The sequence below is a fragment of the Ovis aries genome, chromosome 23 (assembly GCF_016772045.2).
Source record: "Ovis aries strain OAR_USU_Benz2616 breed Rambouillet chromosome 23, ARS-UI_Ramb_v3.0, whole genome shotgun sequence".
NCBI lineage: Eukaryota > Metazoa > Chordata > Mammalia > Artiodactyla > Bovidae > Ovis > Ovis aries.
The window spans coordinates 25,995,417-26,012,465 of NC_056076.1; the positions used below are offsets into that span (position 1 = coordinate 25,995,417).

The 17,049-nt window shown below is 39.1% G+C and overlaps 2 protein-coding genes across 3 annotated transcripts in view; one reads left to right on the plus strand and one right to left on the minus strand.

Moving 5' to 3' along the window:
- Positions 1 to 17,049, plus strand: part of DSC1 (desmocollin 1) — a 357,493-nt gene that overhangs the window by 1,444 nt on the left and 339,000 nt on the right. The window contains exon 2 of the mRNA XM_004020454.6: positions 7,985 to 8,080. The gene's annotated coding sequence lies outside the window, so the exon portion shown is untranslated. The remainder of the gene's footprint in view (positions 1 to 7,984; positions 8,081 to 17,049) is intronic.
- The window catches only part of DSG3 (desmoglein 3), a 34,111-nt gene continuing 31,357 nt past the window's right edge, over positions 14,296 to 17,049 (minus strand). For both annotated transcript variants that reach the window (XM_012103431.4, XM_027960744.2), the window contains exon 16: positions 14,296 to 16,970. In XM_012103431.4, coding sequence (XP_011958821.1) covers positions 16,350 to 16,970 — 621 coding nt within the window. In that variant the 3' untranslated portion in view covers positions 14,296 to 16,349. The remainder of the gene's footprint in view (positions 16,971 to 17,049) is intronic.

The following is a 17,049-nucleotide window of genomic DNA, read 5'->3' on the forward strand; positions in this document are numbered from 1 at the left end:
GCAGCTAAATAGAGGACTGAATGTCTAGGAGGAGTGTCTGCTTAGTTTTTCGCTGTTTGCAGTACCTGGAACAGTGCTGAGTACCCTGATAGACTTTCAGTAAATACTGGTCAGGTAGCTGAGTCAGGAGGGAAGAATGTCTTCTAGTTTCCATACCTTTTTCTTGAATTACGTGTGGATGGTAGTATACCTTGGAGATAATTCTCATCCCCCATCACTGCCAGGAGGATTCCTAATTAAACAAGGCAGACTTGACCAAAACACTCTCAAATCATCCCTGGAAACTATACATACATAAAAAAAGAAAAAAAAACTGAAGTCGCTCAGTCATGTCCAACTGTTTGCGACCCCATGGACACCAGGCTCCTCTGTCCATGGGATTTTCCAGGCAAGAATACTGGAGTGGGTTGCCATTTCCTTCTCCAGGGAATTCCCGACCCAGGGATCGAACCCAGGTCTCTCACATTATAGACAGACGCTTTCTGTCTGAGCTACCACTTGGTCTTAGCCAAAAGGCCAAGAAGTGTTAAGTCCTACCCAAAATGAGTGCTCTTGCAACTGAGTCCTATAGGCAAGTATTTATGCCTCATTATCTAGAATTTGATCTCTGTTTAGTAATGAAGATAATTGTAGCTTCCAGAATGAGAAAAGCTAATGCAAAGTGTATTTCTGTTGGATTATTTAGTCTCCCCTGGAGGCTGTCAAAGGCAATTTAAGGATGATGTTCCTCTGTAAGACATGTATTGCAAGGCTTTGAGAGAAGATGTACAATCCAGTGCCATTGGATGACATTCTTGAATTAGCTCCTCTTTAAAAACCTATGACTGAAACCTATGACTCAGTGAGCTGAAGGCACTTGGAAGTTAGATCATACACAGCTCACTCTCTCACTCCTGACTTCTTTCTGCTGGCATGAGAGTCAATCTATTTCATAAATCTCTTTGTACAACATCAAATGCCTTTACCAATGACATGCTGATTGCTTTAAAATGAATTAACAAGATATGAAAGATTACTTACAGGTTTTTCTCCCTCTAAATTAGTTGAACATTATGGTAAATGTACTTTTCTTAAGACTTAATTTTCTTCAGACATACTTGCAATACATCAGTTAAAAAATGTGTTTTGTGCAAATAATTGGCTTTAACATTTATATATATTCAAAATATCTGTGTTGTATTTCCCAGCATATTTTGTTTCACATGTACACAAAAGTGATTATTAGCTTATTAGAATCATCTCTTAGTATTATCTAAAACAAAAATGTTATTTTTAAAAAAAGCCTTCATAAAGATCAACAAAAATTAATGTGTCCCCTTTCTACCATCGCCTCTTCCTTACTCCCCACCCACTCCAGCATTTAAAAATCACTTTATAAATCATCATGGTATAAATGGCTGATGGTTTGATAGATCACTGACCATTTAATTCCATTGAAAATCCCAATGAGGGTATGTGTTAGAAATAACATGTAAGAGGTGCATGCTGAATCTGCTGCTCTCCTACGACATGCCTTAGAAGCAAAGAACTGAAATGTGTGGCTGTTCCAACATGAGAAATGGTTATCATGGCTGGGAGGCTTACTCATACGACATTGATTAATAAAGGGTATGTGTAACAGGGCATATAGCCAATATTTTATAATAGCTATAAATGGAGAATAACTTTTAAAAATTATGAATCACTGTAGAGTATACCTGTAACTTATATAACACATCAACTGTACTTCAGTTAAAAAAAAAAAGATTACTTGGATAAAGGGAAAATTTATGACATACATCGAGGTCAGTAAAGTAAGAAGGGTGAAAAAAGGAGGAAATTGTTTTCTGGTTTGGTTATATTCATTTGTTTCTTCATTTATTCAAACTGAGTTTGTTCGCCAAGCATTTAATTTGTATTTTATTGGCAATACAGATAAGCAATCCAAGAAACAAAAATAGATGCCTATGAAATAGTATAGCTATAACTAACATAAACTTATTGATGCAATGGTAGAACTCTGCATGGTATGAAGCAAACAGAGGGAAGAGAGTAGTGAACTCACGCTTTGGACAGTGAGGTTGGGGTGGAGTGGTATGGTGAGCTGACTCTTAAAGGATGAATAATTGTGAAGGAGGCATGACACCAGTCAGGATAGAGTCACTCAAAGCATAAATGCTGCTGGTGAAGAGTTGGGGATTCAGGAAGAGTCAAGAGTTTCAGATTTATCTGAAAAAAAAAAAAATTAAAAAAAAATCATATTGACAAAATTGAATTTGAGATATAAGAGCAGTATCCAATGAGAAAAGTCTCACAAGTAGTTTGAAATGAGAATACAATTACAGGACGATTTAGGAGGCAGAAAAAGTTACCTAATTTTCTTTATCTTCGGCTGTTGTTTCTCAATACATTTCTTATTCTTTGCCTACCTGCTAAATGCTTATGCCTCTTGAGTTCTTTCCTTTCCATCTTTTCTTACTTGGTACCCGGCATGACTCTGTAGCCACTTGCATTGTGCAAATCCTTCACAGCTTTCTCTCCTGAGCTTCAAACATGGGCCATTACCATTTGGATATCTCATAAGGATCTCCAACTATCATCATAACTTTGTGAAAGTCACTCATTCATGTCTAACTCTTTGTGACCCCATGGACTATACAGTCCATGGAATTCTCCAGGCAAGAATATCAGAGTGGGTTGCCACGCCCTTCTCCAGGGGATCTTCCCAACCCAGGGATCGAACCCACGTCTCCCCCATTGCAAGTGGATTCTTTACCAGCAGAGCCACCAGGGAAGTGCTAACAGAATACTGATAAACAGCATACTGATAAAAAAAGATTTCCCCATCCCTCTACACCTCTCCAGCTCAAGCTTGCTACTTCCTCCTGTGCTTGGTCACCTTGACCACTCAAGCCAGGAACCCGAGAATCATTCTCAATTCTTCTTGTTGTATTCTCTGCAATTACTGTACTTTCATTCTCTGTGGCTCTGTTCAAGATGATTCACAGAATGTGCATCGCAGCATCACTGTGATGTATGGTTAATTCATTCACGTCTGCTGCTGTGATGCCTCTTCTTTCCCAAGATGGTTACTTCTTTAAGAGCAGAGGCTATATCATATTCATAGTCGGCCCAGACTTCCGTATCCAGCACATATAAGATGATCAATAAAGAGTTGTTGAACCAAGCCCACATAGAAGGGACTAATTACAAGTAAAAAAGGAGTATTGTAGGGGAAGGTATTTGAATATATCCACTCCGGATGTATTAATAGTGGATCTGGCCAGAAAACGGTCTGGGATTGTGTGTGGGGAGTTACGCACATGCATACAGGCATGCAAACATATGTACAGGTGTGTTGGTGGATGTTTGTGTGTTTCCTCCAAGGATGCTACAGTCCAGGAGCAGGAGAGAAATGGCAAATGGTGGGTGTGAGTCAGAGTTTCAGAGTGGCCTGACAGAGGTGTGTCAGGATGTGGTGTCTCCAGGGTTGAATGTGGCAGGAGGGGTGTGGACAGAGCAAAGCTGAAGGAGTTCAGGGACAGGTTAAGAAGAGTGTGTTAGCTGCGGGTGGAGAAATGGCAAGGGATTGTCCACCCCCTTAATCCTAGAAAAGAAGTATGGTCCTTTTCCACAGAAGCCAAAGTAGGAGTGACATCACAGACATTAGGTGTCTGGGTGTTGAAATTTTCATGGCTTAGCTGGACCAAGAACCTTAGGCAGTGAGAGGGGAGAACTGGGTGACTTGCAGGTGGGGGATGATCTCTTAATAACAGGGTGGGAAAGAGCTTTGCTGCCTTTCTGAGCTGGGACTTGCAGAGTAATAATCAAAGCCCAGCAGACTGCAAGCCCCATGGTCTACTGTAGAGAAACCAGCACGTCCTTAGTGAACAGTCACCGCTCTGTGCTGCAGCAACAGTCAGCCCTGGGAGCACAGCCACGGAGGCCAACACCCTGCCCGAGAGATAGAGAGCCGCATGTGGTGAGTCACGGGCTGGAGCTGAGCTGTTCCCCGCAGGCTCCTCCTGTGAGTCAGTAGATGAGGACTGACTCCTTGCGTGCAAAGTCCCTAACCAGATGACTTCAGGAAATTGTCAGCAGTGTTTGTGGACCAGAGAATCAGAGGGAGACACAACAGTGGCAAAATGAAGACTTGACTCAGCAGAGAAAACAAAGTTGTCTGTTTTGGGGTCTAAGCAGAGTGCTGAACCGACATCATAAGAGATTTTTTTCCAAATACATCATGCACTAGTTTTACAAGGTGATGAGACTATAATAGTCCTAAATTGAGGTGTGTTCAAAACAGGGATTGCCTACTAAACCTCGGCAAGGTCTTGATGGCCCATTAGAATGCCTCACCCTCCCACTAAGATCTGAAATCCCTTAGCTGAAGGCTCCCTTGACGTGCATATTCCTGGGAGGGTGGTGTGCTAATCCTTATCAATCATTTACATCATAGCCTGACACCACAAATATACCAGGCAAGCCCCACCTGAGAGCCCTTGTCCTCTCTGTTCCTTTTCTCGAGAAGGTTCTGTTCCAGCCACATACAAGGGTTACTCCCTCGCTCTTCAGTTCTCCTCAAATATTAGTTTATCAGTGACATCTTCGGCTACCCGTATAAAAATTATAATAACTCCCACCCCCAAATCTCCCCACTCACCTTTCTTACTTCATTTTTCTTCTTGGCACATTGCAACTTAAAAGGCGGTGCATTTGCTTATTTATTATCTGTCACCATTCATTAGCATGTAAACTTCCTGAAGGCTGAGGTCTTTACTTGTGAACTGCCATGGATTCTGATGGGGACTTCCCTGGTGGTCTAGTGGCTGAGACTCGTTACTCCCAATGCAGGAGGCCTGGGTTCGATCCCTGATCGGGAAACAGAGCCGACATGCTGCAACTAAGACCCAGCACAGGCAAATAGATGAGATGGTTGGATGGCACCACTGACTCAGTGGACAGGAGTCCCGGAGTAGACTCCGGGAGTTGGTGATGGACAGGGAGGCCTGGCATGCTGCAGTCCATGGTGTTGCAAAGAGTCGGACACGACTGAGCGACTGAACTGAACTGAACTGAACTGAACTGAACTGAACTGATAGATTCTGGTGGCTCAGATGGTAAAGAATCTGCCTGCAATGCAAGAGACTTGATTTTGATTCCTGGGTGGGGAAGATGCCCTGGAGAAGGGAATGGCCACCCACTCCAGTATTCTTGCCTGGAGAATTCCATAGACCTAGGAGCCTGGTGGGCTATAGTCCATGAGGTCGAAGGTCAGACATGACTGAGTGACTAACACACACAAAACGCAGATCACCTAAATAGTGCTTGATCAATTGTAAGCCTTCAGTTTGGCACTCACTCCAGAACTCTTGCTTGGAAAATCCCAAGGATGGAGGAGCCTGGTAGGCTACAGTCCATGGGGTCTCGAAGAGTTGGACATGACTGAGCGACTTTCACTTTTCACTTTCATGCATTGGAGAAGGAAATGGCAACCCACTCCAGTGTTCTTGCCTGGAGAATCCCAGGGGTGGCAGAGCCTGTTGGGCTGCCATCTATGGGGTCGCACAGAGTCGGACACAACTGAAGCGACTTAGCAGCAGCAGCAGTTTATACTAGTTGAATGTGTGAACGAAAGAATAGCAAATATATTTTCAAGGTTATTTGGGAGGAAAGGGTGTGTGTGTGAGAGAGAGTGTGTACATGTAAAATGAAAAGAGAAGAGACTAATATTCCTGGAAGGATGTAAATCTCACCAAACTGAGGTGGGGGTGTACTGGAAGGTCTCCAATATTGTGGACAACCTCCCCCCACCACACAAATTTATCCCAGACAAGCCTGCTAGGGCTTCTTGAACCATGTCAAGTTGGAGGAGTTCAGAGGCCAGTGGAGAGTGTTTCTGTGTTCTTCCCCTTCTTCGAGACTCCCTTCCTTACAGGAGGGACAAAGTGCAAAACCATAAACCACATGGAAAATCCCTTTTCCCTCTGGAGATGAACAAAGCTAGCATTCATTCCCAGAGCTTGGCACTTGGGAATGTTGGTTTTATCTCCCCACCTACGTTTTCTGAAAAACATCCCAGAATAAATCTCTAGCTTTGATTTCACCTTAGGGTTTGTTTATAAGAATTCTTGGAAAGATAAGGGAAGTGGCTGGGGAATAAGGGTGGAGAGTTTGGTTGCTAATAGTAGCACTGAAGTGGTGCCCATCGCCTGTGAGATGCGAACTGTAGGGCTTATGGGCAGTACAGGAGTGTTTACTGAGAGTGTCAGACATGTTGACCCAAATGTGACTAATGAGCCTCCGGAGGAAGACCCACCAAAAAAAAACCCCTCAGAAGACAGAAAAGAATACTGGTTTCTCAGCAGTTACCTCAGTCATTTGAACATGAACAAGTAACATTCTTGCATATCAAGAAAAAGTGAGAAAGAAGTGATATAATGGCTTTGGAAAAGGTGGATGTAAAATACTGGCTTTGAAGTTCTTTTCAAAGCAGTCCAATGGATGATTATAAATACTTTAGCAAAGAGAAGCAGAATTTCAAAAATAAACAATTTCCATGTTAAAGAGAAAGCAAGGATTCAAAGAAATTAACTCATTTTGATTTACTTTCCGAACTAACCTTGGTGCTTTTAAAAATTATTGTACCATGCAGTGACTTGTTAAGTATCAAGTTCCAAAATCTGTGATTGATTTACTTGTTATAAAATGATTAGAGAACATTTAAAGTTATTTAGTAATGATATTATTATTATTATTTTTAATGATGTTATTTACTTGCATTTTTGGCATCCCCTCGGGTGGAAAAGGAGGCTTGATTCCAGTGGGGGAGGCAAACGGTGCCCAAGGGTGAACTTGTCCAAGGGAGGGTGTGACCTTGTGAAGGTCATTTGCAGAAATTACACAGAAGAAATATTGAGAATCACTGCTCTGCTGAGCAAAAGTTGCTGCTGCTGCTGCTAAGTCGCTTCAGTTGTGTCCGACTCTGTGCGACCCCATGGACGGCAGCCCACAAGGCTTCCCCATCCCTGGGATTCTCCAGGCAAGAACACTGGAGTGGGTTGCCATTTCCTTCTCCAATGCATGAAAGTGAAAAGTGAAAGTGAAGTCGCTCAGTCGTGTCCGACTCTCAGCGACCCCATGGACTGCAGCCTTCCAGGCTCCTCCATCCATGCGATTTTCCAGGCAAGAGTACTGGAGTGGGGTGCCATTGGATATTGTTATTCTTGAATCCCAGACTTGATATTATGAATGCAAATTGTTTTTATGGAGTAACTTTATAACAAAAATAATCTAAAGTCTCTTAATAGAAATAACAACCTAGTTAACTCACATCTATATGTGCCTAGGGAATTGGAAAGTTGAAACAGTCATTCAGCTATCATGTCCCTGGTGCCTGAGCATTTTAGAAAAGTGTTCTTAAAGCTGTTTTGCCTGAAATGTAACTTTTTTTTTTTTTTTTTTGGTTTGTTTTTGCCGTGGACCTAGTTTGAGTTTCAGACTTCCTTGGTGGCTCAGACAGTAAAGAATCTGCCTGCAATGCAGGAGATCCAGGTTCGAATCCTGGGTTGAGCAGATCCCCTGGAGAAGGGAATGGCTATCCTCTCCAGTATTCTTGCCTGGAGAATTCCATGGACCGAGGACCCTGGTGGGTTACGGTCCATGGGGTTGCAGGGAGTTAGATGTGACTCAGCGACTAACACTTTCACTTAGTTTGAGTTTTATCACCTTCTCTAGCTCCCATTTAGAGATTTTATTAGATAGAAATGTGTTCAAACATTACCAAACCAGGTAAGCAAAACTTAGTTACAAAAAATACAATAGGAAAGAATCTGCTCCTGATATTTTAAATGACCACAGTAACCCTTACCAGCTTGTCTGAAAACATTTGTGGTTAAAGATTTTTTTGTTAAAACGTAATATTTATTATGAATATTACTGTATGCCCTTGGACCTCTTGTTTTATAAGACAATTGTCTGCTAATTTACGGTAACATTATTTTAGGTGAGCTTCTCAATTTCTACTGAAACAGTATCTGAATGAGTCATACCTTTGGAGAGAGAGTCACACCCATTTCATGCAGAATCAGCTACAATAAAGGTAAGTCAGCCAATAAAGACTTCTTGTGACTAATTCTTCTGTGAGTACAAAAGAAGAGAGTGTATCCTTGTTCTTCTTTCTTAACTTTAGGATTAGAACATTGAAGTAATCAGTAAATTTATGACAAGTCAGGCAGAACAGTAGTACTACAAGGAAAACTAAAGAGTTGAACAAAGTAAAATAGTGTGAGAGCTCACATGGAGAGTTGTTTTATGATTCATAAAGTGCCATTGTGAGTTTCCATTGTTTGGACCTTGAAATTTCAGTAATTAGAATCTCAAGTCCATAGAATTTGATTTACTGTTCTTTATACCTGCGATTTTCCCTTTAGAAGTGTGAATAAGCCACCTAAAACCAAACACACACACACTAAAAAAAGGAAGATTTTTATTCTAAGGCTTTCAGGACTAAAAAGATGATGGGATTTCTAAGGAACATTTTGCTTACTTTTATTTCTAGAGAGGATGTGTTAGGTCAGTTGGTCAGAATATGAAACCTGAGTCTTGGATTTGCCCTGGGTGGTCCTAATGTAGAGGTAGAGGCCCACATATGTGATTTCGCAGGTAAATGTCCCTGCAGGAAACACTCTACCTCCTGACCTATGACCTTATGATAATGAAATTTTATTTTGTTTTCTAAGTCAGCAGATATTTAAGTATTTAAGATACATACTTCAAGGAGGAGAACAAAGCATTTTCTGTGATTTATGCTTTGCCGTGAATTAATTTATCAAATAATTAAAAACTTGATTAACTAGTTATGATCACATTTTAAAGGAAATAGGAAGTAATTATGAAAACCTTTATTGTTGTATCCGACTCTTTGTGACCCCATGAACTGCAGTGTGCCAGGCTTCCCTGTCCTTCACTATCTCCCATATTATATTCTGGAAATAAGGTAATACAATATGCAAAGGTAAAGACGGTTTAACTTCCTTCTATTTTATGTTGAGTCAACTGGCTTTTGTAAATAAAATTCCTTTTCAGCTGGCACCATAAATCCTGTAAAATTGTAAAGTGAGATAATTTTCTTCATACAGTAATTACTATTCTAACATGTCTCCTACTGGAGGTTGGGTCAGTAGCAGCATTCTTTTTATGCTGATTTTCAAGTATAACTACTTTTTTTTCCACCTAAAACTACCTGGTTGCCCTGTTCTATTTGGTGGAAATGACATAGTTAGAACTCTTAACAGGAAAAAAAGGCCTCTATTCTGTCCTTTTAAGGAAGCCCAGCTGAAAAATTCCAGTGATCTGGTGATTCTCATCACTTTGGCTACAAGATCACAATTTGATATGAATGAATTCATCTCTATTTGCTTGTGTATTCAGAGGAATTTCTAGTGCCATGTAGGGTAGACAGGACAGGCTCTGTGGTTAAGGCGAAAGATTAGGGAAAAGGAAATAGTGCACTCACAGTTTGGAGTCACAAGAAGAGAATTGGCTTAGTTAGTTCCTAACTCTGCCTTTGATCAACAGATTACTTTTCAGCCTGTTTGAGCATCTGTAAAACAGGATTTTGGGTCAGATAATCTAGAAGTTTTGAGTTTGTATGGTTTCAGTGGCTTTGGATGTCACCCTCATAACTTTCTGAGTTTAGTTTATTTTGAAGATTGAAAAAAAATTCTTTTATGTCAGATCTTCATGAGTACTTCTATTAATATGTCCTAAGGGTATTCTGTTTTGTGTGTGTGTGTGGTACAGGGAATCTATTTCCCTGACTAGTGATCGAACCTAGGCCCCCTGCATTGGGAATGTGGAGTCTTAGCCACTGGACCTAAGTACATTCTTATTACTTCTTGACGGAAACTTCATGAAGTAGAGTCTGTTACTCTCTCCATAAGAACAGTCCAGAGATGTGTGAAAAGTTGAAGTAACTTGCCAAAGACACACAACTAGTAAGTGATGAAGCTGGGATTTAAACTCAAGTAGTTTATCTCCAAAACCTGAACTCTTAACCATTAACTTATACACACAATTGAAAACAAAGCAAAAACGTTTTAAGTTTATCTTTTGTTAGTTATAACAAAACTTATAATAAGTTTTAACTTGTAACTTCCTAATAAGTTTTGATTTTTCACCACTAGCAGATTTTCTTTGCTTGACAACTCATAGTTTCCTACCAAAATATTCAACATCTCCCGACTTGTTCTTTCAGTGAAGATATCCTTCCCTAACCAAGGTTGGCAAAGTGGTAATAGCGTGCATTGGCTTGTTCTGGAAGCCCTGGGAGAGTCTTTGATCCCTAGAATAGAAGGCCTTATGTCATCCCGACAGCATATGCCTTTGTTGTTAGTTTGCAATTTGAAAGAATATTCAAAGACCAACACAAAGAGGGCCCATAAAAGTGTGTACAGAAAGAGTGGCTAGTTAGAGAATCAGCTTAGATTTCAACCACTAGCAGCCATAAATATCTTCTGAGGAAGAATCCATAGCAGTTTATAACAACTGAGAGGAAGATACGGAAAAATATTGTCAAAAGGGTTGGACTAAGGGTTTATTATATATTAAAATTTTTTTACATACAAAAAGTTGTACATAATTAATATATACCACTTGATGAGTTTGAGATAAGTCTAAACCCATGAAGCCATTGTCATAATCTATACCATAAACTTATGTGTCACCTTCAAAAGTTTCCTCGTACACTCTTTATTACTGTTACTTTGTGCATGTGACAAGAACACTTAACGTAAGACTTACCCTCTTAATAAAAGTTAAAGTATACAGTACAGAGTTGTTAAGTATAAGCTTTATGCTACACATTAGTCTGTAGAACTTATTCATCTGGTACAACCGAAACTTTGTACCCATTGACTAATATCTTCATTTCCTATTACACATGTTTTTACTAATCAAAAGTTGTGGGTGTCCGCCCTGGATAAGTATAATTAAGATTAGTTTAAAAAAGATAAAAGTTTGGTCAAACAAGGCCTCTTCATTGTGTCTTACTGAAAGAAATTTAAGTGGAAAATCTAGGTGATTATTTCTTTTTAATTATGCATCTAGAGAGCAGATTCCTTGTATGGAGAAACTTTGTGTCTGCAGCACCACTGAGCATTAGTATTTGGTCCATGGGTCTAAGAATGAAAAGACACCACTTCAGCTCTACCAAGCTACATGGTTACTGGTGGCAAACACATGTGCTGTGGTGCATGTGTATATGTGTGTGTGTGTGTGTGTGTGTGTGTGTGTGTGTGTGTGTGTATGTGTGTATGTATGTTTCTCCTAATAGTTAGGACCATAACAGTCAGTACTAGTGAGTAGGACATGAAAGGCATGACTAAGTTAATCTCACATTTTGTGTTTAAATACCCAATTTTGGTTTAGTAACAATGCCTTCTTGCAGGAGCAGAAACTATATCATTATGCCATTTACATAAATCCAGGATTACCTGATTCTGTACTGCTTTATAATTAAGAAAGTTCTTTGCAATCCTCTTTTGATTATGAAAGAATATAAATATCTCCTCTACCTTCTACAGAAATGAGGACATACTTATTCAGTATCAATATTTTGCTTTTATCATAATTTGATGCTCTGTTTTTATACAAAATTTATTGTTTGCTAACTTAATAGTGACAAATTCAGCCCACAGAAAACATCAGGGATATTCTGAGAGATAAAATTAAAAATAAGGTGGTCCCATATCCTTCACGGGAATAAAGGCAATAAGTAGAATTGGCTTTAAGTAGTAAATATTTGCTGTAGTTGTTTAAAATGTGTTGTTTCCCACAAATCATGGAAACACTGAGGTGGAAGGACTCATTTAAAGTTATTATTTAAAAAAAACAAAACCAAGTTCACAGATACAGAGCAAGACTGGTGATTGCCAGAGGTGAAGTGGTTGGGAGATGGGCAAAATGGATGGAAGCAAAAGGTACAAACTTCTAGCTATAAAATAAATAACTTCTGGGGATGTAAGGTACAGCAGGGTCATATAGTTAGCAGTATTGAACTGCATATTTAAAAGTTGCTAAGAGTAAACCTTAAAAGTCCTTATCACAGAAAAAAGATTTTTTTGTATGGTGAAGGATATTAACTATACTTATTATAATAATTTTGCACTATACATAAATATCAAATAAAAAGTTTAACATATAAAAGTATTTTTATATCTAGATGCATGTCAAATTACCTCTTCTGTTAAAATGTGTTATCAAAGTAATTTTTAAGGAGTTTATTGGGAAAGAGGTTCCATGACCTCCAGGTAGCTTGTTTCTGTTATTAAATGTGGAGGAAAGCTGCTTACTGTGACCTGAAAAATAAACTCACATAGCTGTCAAAATAGTGGCAAATCAAGTACATACATTCTTTCATCTGTGCCTACCTTTTTATTTCTCTACCTGTATCTTTCAGTCATAATATATATATGCCAACATTGTACTGCTTCTTTAATCTTTAGAATTATATTTGGATTTATGATCTTTTTATTTTATAATTTTTACTGTTTTCTTTCCAATTTTTCATGTTCTACTTAAAGTCTTAGATCTTAAAATAAACAGGTTATTCTGACAAACTAATAAGTATTAATATTGCTGAATGATATAGATCAACTTTTACATTTGTGTCACTTATTCTATGATCTTAAGGAAGTTACTTTGATTTTCTGAGTTTCTGTTTTTGTGGCTGTAATCTCAAAGTTACCATAAGAGATAAACTAGAATATAATGCTCTTGGCTGTCTGGTAGACCTCAAAAGTGTCACTCCTCCTTTTTTAGTAACTGTATCCTTTTACACTTTAGACCATCATTATGTTGAGTTTTAACTATACCTGCATTGTTCTTATATTTTTTTGTTTGTTTTGCATTTGTTTAAAAAAAAAAAAAGGCAATGTATAAAAGAAAAAGAAAGCAAAGACACCAACCTGTGGAATGGCCTGTGTCTTGTCTTGGAGGGGATCATGGTGAACTCTGGATCAGGCAAAGCAGAAGGAATCTCAGTATTCTTTGTGGAAGATGTGTTGTTTCTGGCACCTGGAATTTAAATGATTACCTTCTTTTCTCATCAAATATCCCCCTTATGTAAAAATAAGATCTCAAGACTGTGTTGTTGAGCAAGCGCTAAATTATGTGATCTCTGATTCACAATTACTCTTATAGACTCAGTAAAGGAGTTGAGAAAATACTGGATTGCCAATAACAGGAAGGAAAGATCCTTAACTTTTACTTAATTGCTAGTTGTTTCTTAATCACCAGTTACATTGAAGCTAGTCAGTTGAATGTATTCATTTACACCTTACTTGACTTTTGAAAATTAGATAAGAGAAACTGATCTTGCTGTTTTTATTCCTTCACCTTCCTATGGGTAAGAGGAACTGGTGATGTTTTTGGAATTTACCTGCATGGTTTTCGTTTTCCTGGGGTTGATCTAGGACATCTGAGTTAAGCCATCCACTTTTCTTCACTCAGCATTCACTCGAATCCAGTTTCTGCTCACCTTACCCCAGGTCCAAGTTGAATTGTCTGTATTTAAAAATGAGGAGGGTCAGCGAAACCAAGATGTCAGGCTCTGAAGGGACTTGTTTTGTGGTATCCCTTTAAAGGAAGACATAAAATTTACAGACATTTGTTGTTGTTCAGTTACTAAGTTGTTTCTGACTCTTCTGTGACCCCGTGGACTGTAGCCCACCAGGCTCCTCTGTCCATGGGATTTTCCAGGTGAGAATACTGGAGTGGGTTGCCATTTCCTTTTCCAGGGGATCTTCCTAACCTGGGGATCAAACCTGTGTCTCCTATTTGGCAGGCAGATTCTTTGCCACTGAGCCATCTCAGACATTTACTGGCAGACGGACTCACTGCAGGGGCTAATGGCTGTCACCAAAGTCATGGTACATTTTTGTCATCATGTTAGGCTGGAAACCTTACCTTCTCCTTCTCCACCTTTTCTCTCTTGAGTCTTCATAGGGTGTTAACATTTTTGCCTGAGAAACCATCCAATTTACCCAATAGATCATAAATGAGTTAAATCATCCAGTTAATAAAAATCTGCCCTGACCTCATCCAACATCTATTTCCACCTGAAGAAGAGATCCCAAGTCCCCATGTACTTCCTGTTGGGGAGGATTCAGAAAAAGTGTCAGCTTTAAAAAAAGAAAAAGGAAAAATAGTGATAAAAATACACATGCAATCACTTTCTTACATCATATTTCTTAATAGTTATTAACTCAGAGAATAGTTCAGTTTTTGCTAAATGGTTACGGAAGTACTCATAAATTTGTTGCCAAACAGTTTTATTATAACAATGTTACCACTCTATAAGTTTTAATATATACTGTTTACAATTTATAATACATCAAGTAAAAAGATAGTTTTTAAAGAGTTTTTCTGCTTAAAACATTTTTTATTTTTAGTGAAAAAATACAGATACATTTTTGCTTTGAATTTAATTTTACATGGCAGATTAAAATTATAGGTCCTCTTAGATGAGAGTGATCTACTTTTGTTTCAAAACTCCCCTGATTTCACTTTCCCCCTTACTTCACTTTACTACTGTGGCATAGTTTTCTCTGTAGTTTGGCAGTGCAGCAAAATCCCCGTTTCATGATTCGGATTTTAAGAGGAAATATTAGAATACCTTGAGGATCCTGAAAACACTTCTGAACTTGGAACAAGGGTTGTTCTGATTATTAGTTTAATTCTCACGCATAAACAGAGTCACAGGTCAGCTCTGTGGGTTCTAGACCCCAGAGCAAGCTTCTGTTGAGAATAGGTCCCGGAGGTAACAGCAAGGCGACTTCCTCAGGACCTGCAAGGCTGCTCCAAAGGGTCTAGTTCCTCTCACCTCAAGGTGGCACCCTGCAGACCTTGTTGCTATAGCAACCTTGTCTTGGAAGAAGTGATTGCCTGTGCTTCTTGGGCTTTCTGGTAGTCATGACACCAGGGAGAGGGAAGAATGCTAGATGTAAGGATATTTTAGGGGGTCTCCTCCCCACCAGGAATCCTCAGGACTGCACCCTTCTGGGTTAAAACACAAACACTTTATACTTTGCCTTTCATCTGAAAACAAATATAGATTTGAATATGGCAAAAACCAGAAAAGAGTATTTTATATACAATTAGAGATAATAGAGCCAAATAATGACCTTGTAAAGACTCAGCTAAGACAATAATATTAATTAATAAGAGGTAGGATGCTCTCTATGGGCTAAAGGATGAGGACCTTGAATGATCAGAAATGACTTGAAGAACTACATTGTCGTCAGGGTAACACACGTGAAATGACATATTCTAAGCCGTCACTAACCTAACATGGTTATATTCAAGGATTAAATTGTGGTAGCAGCTTCATTTAAAAGGAGTGAGGCTTAATAAAATTAAGTTACTCATAATCTCTTTCTATATCCCTTTTTGACCTGAAACACGGCATATAATACACATTCACAAATTTCACTATGTGTTACTCTAGTCAGAGGCCTCTTTTGCTTGTGAGAAAAGCCATATTTTGTATTCCTAGGAAGTCTGTAGACATTGTTAACATGATAAATATCACTACATGTCATATGTAAGTTACATCTACCTACTAACATTTAAAAAATAAAGAGTAATTTTCAAAGACTATTAACACAGGATTGCTATTATTGAGAAGTGTAGGGAGGGGCTTAATGTAAAATATTTTCTTTAGGTAGATCCTTTCAAGGTGATTTAAAAAAACACAAAAATATTTACACCATACTGAACTTTCCTAAATTTCCTATGATACTTTTATTTCAAAACTGTCTTATTGTGAGAGTATGAAGAATATAGATGCAGCAAGTTTAATGTGTAAACCAATACCCTTAGCATGAGCAAAAGATGTCCCTAGGGTCTCCCAACACCAAGAAGATGGAAGAAGTTCAAATGCAATTATTTTCTTTTCCCCAAGCAGCTCAAAATGCTTTAGCGAAGACTTTATGATTCTTACATCATTACTAATGATGTAAGCAAAGGTGAAAAATTCAAGAACTGGGGGTCTTGATTCCAAGTCCTTAATCCACTAAAACACACTGCATTTTTTCCTAAAAATTATTAGGAAAATTTCCCACTGAATATGATCTTAAGATATTTCAGAAAACATTTAAGATCTTCTAGGACTTGAATTTGAGAAGAGTGACCACACATCCAGTGTGGGGATATAAACTAGACAATTTAGACTGTAATCATGACCAGTTTATGAAAGAGTAGCAAATAAGTGCCAAATCAGACCAAAACTGTGAGATTTGCTGTGCTATTTTGGATAATTTGGTTCAAGTATCCGTATTTGGCCAGTATGTAATTCCAGTTCACTCTGCTTATATCAGACGGGAAGAAGGATCTTCTGTAAAGATCTTACTGCCTGATCCTCGTAGCTCTGTAGGACCATGTAGGTTGCTAGTAATACTAGGAATCGGACAAATCACTCTTTCTGTCACTATCACATTTTGCGTGAGAAGTGGATCAAAAACGGCAGCGGGAGGTTGCACAAGGGAACCAGAAGAAGCCGAGTAAGTCTCCGTTACCAGATAGCTACCATGCTGCAAAGGGTCAGCGATGGAAATGGCGGGCTGGAGGACAGAGCTGGAAGCAGACAGTGCAGATGCCCCCTGGCTGCCTGACAAAGTCTGGTGCCTAACAGACTCTGACTGCTGGACTTGTACATGTTGGTCATAGGCGTCAACCCTAGAACTGCTGTCTTTGGTAGGCGACTGAGAGTTTTTGGTTTCTTCATCCATCCCGAGGCTTATCTCGGCCAGCTTTTTAAATTTGGGGCCGAGGGAGTCCAAGAAGCTCTCGTCAAAATCGTCGGCAATAAAACTGCAACAACCCAGGGAGCCGACGGGAGAACTGGGGGCCTCGATTCCTTCATTATCATAGATCAGCAAGCAGTCATTTGCTTCCTGGCCATCGTCTTCATCTGCACAGGCAAATGCTTTCTAAAGGTGGAGACAAGAGGAGAAAATGAACTGTAAGAGACACTCAGGGGAAGGATGTAATACCTTTCGTAGAACTCAG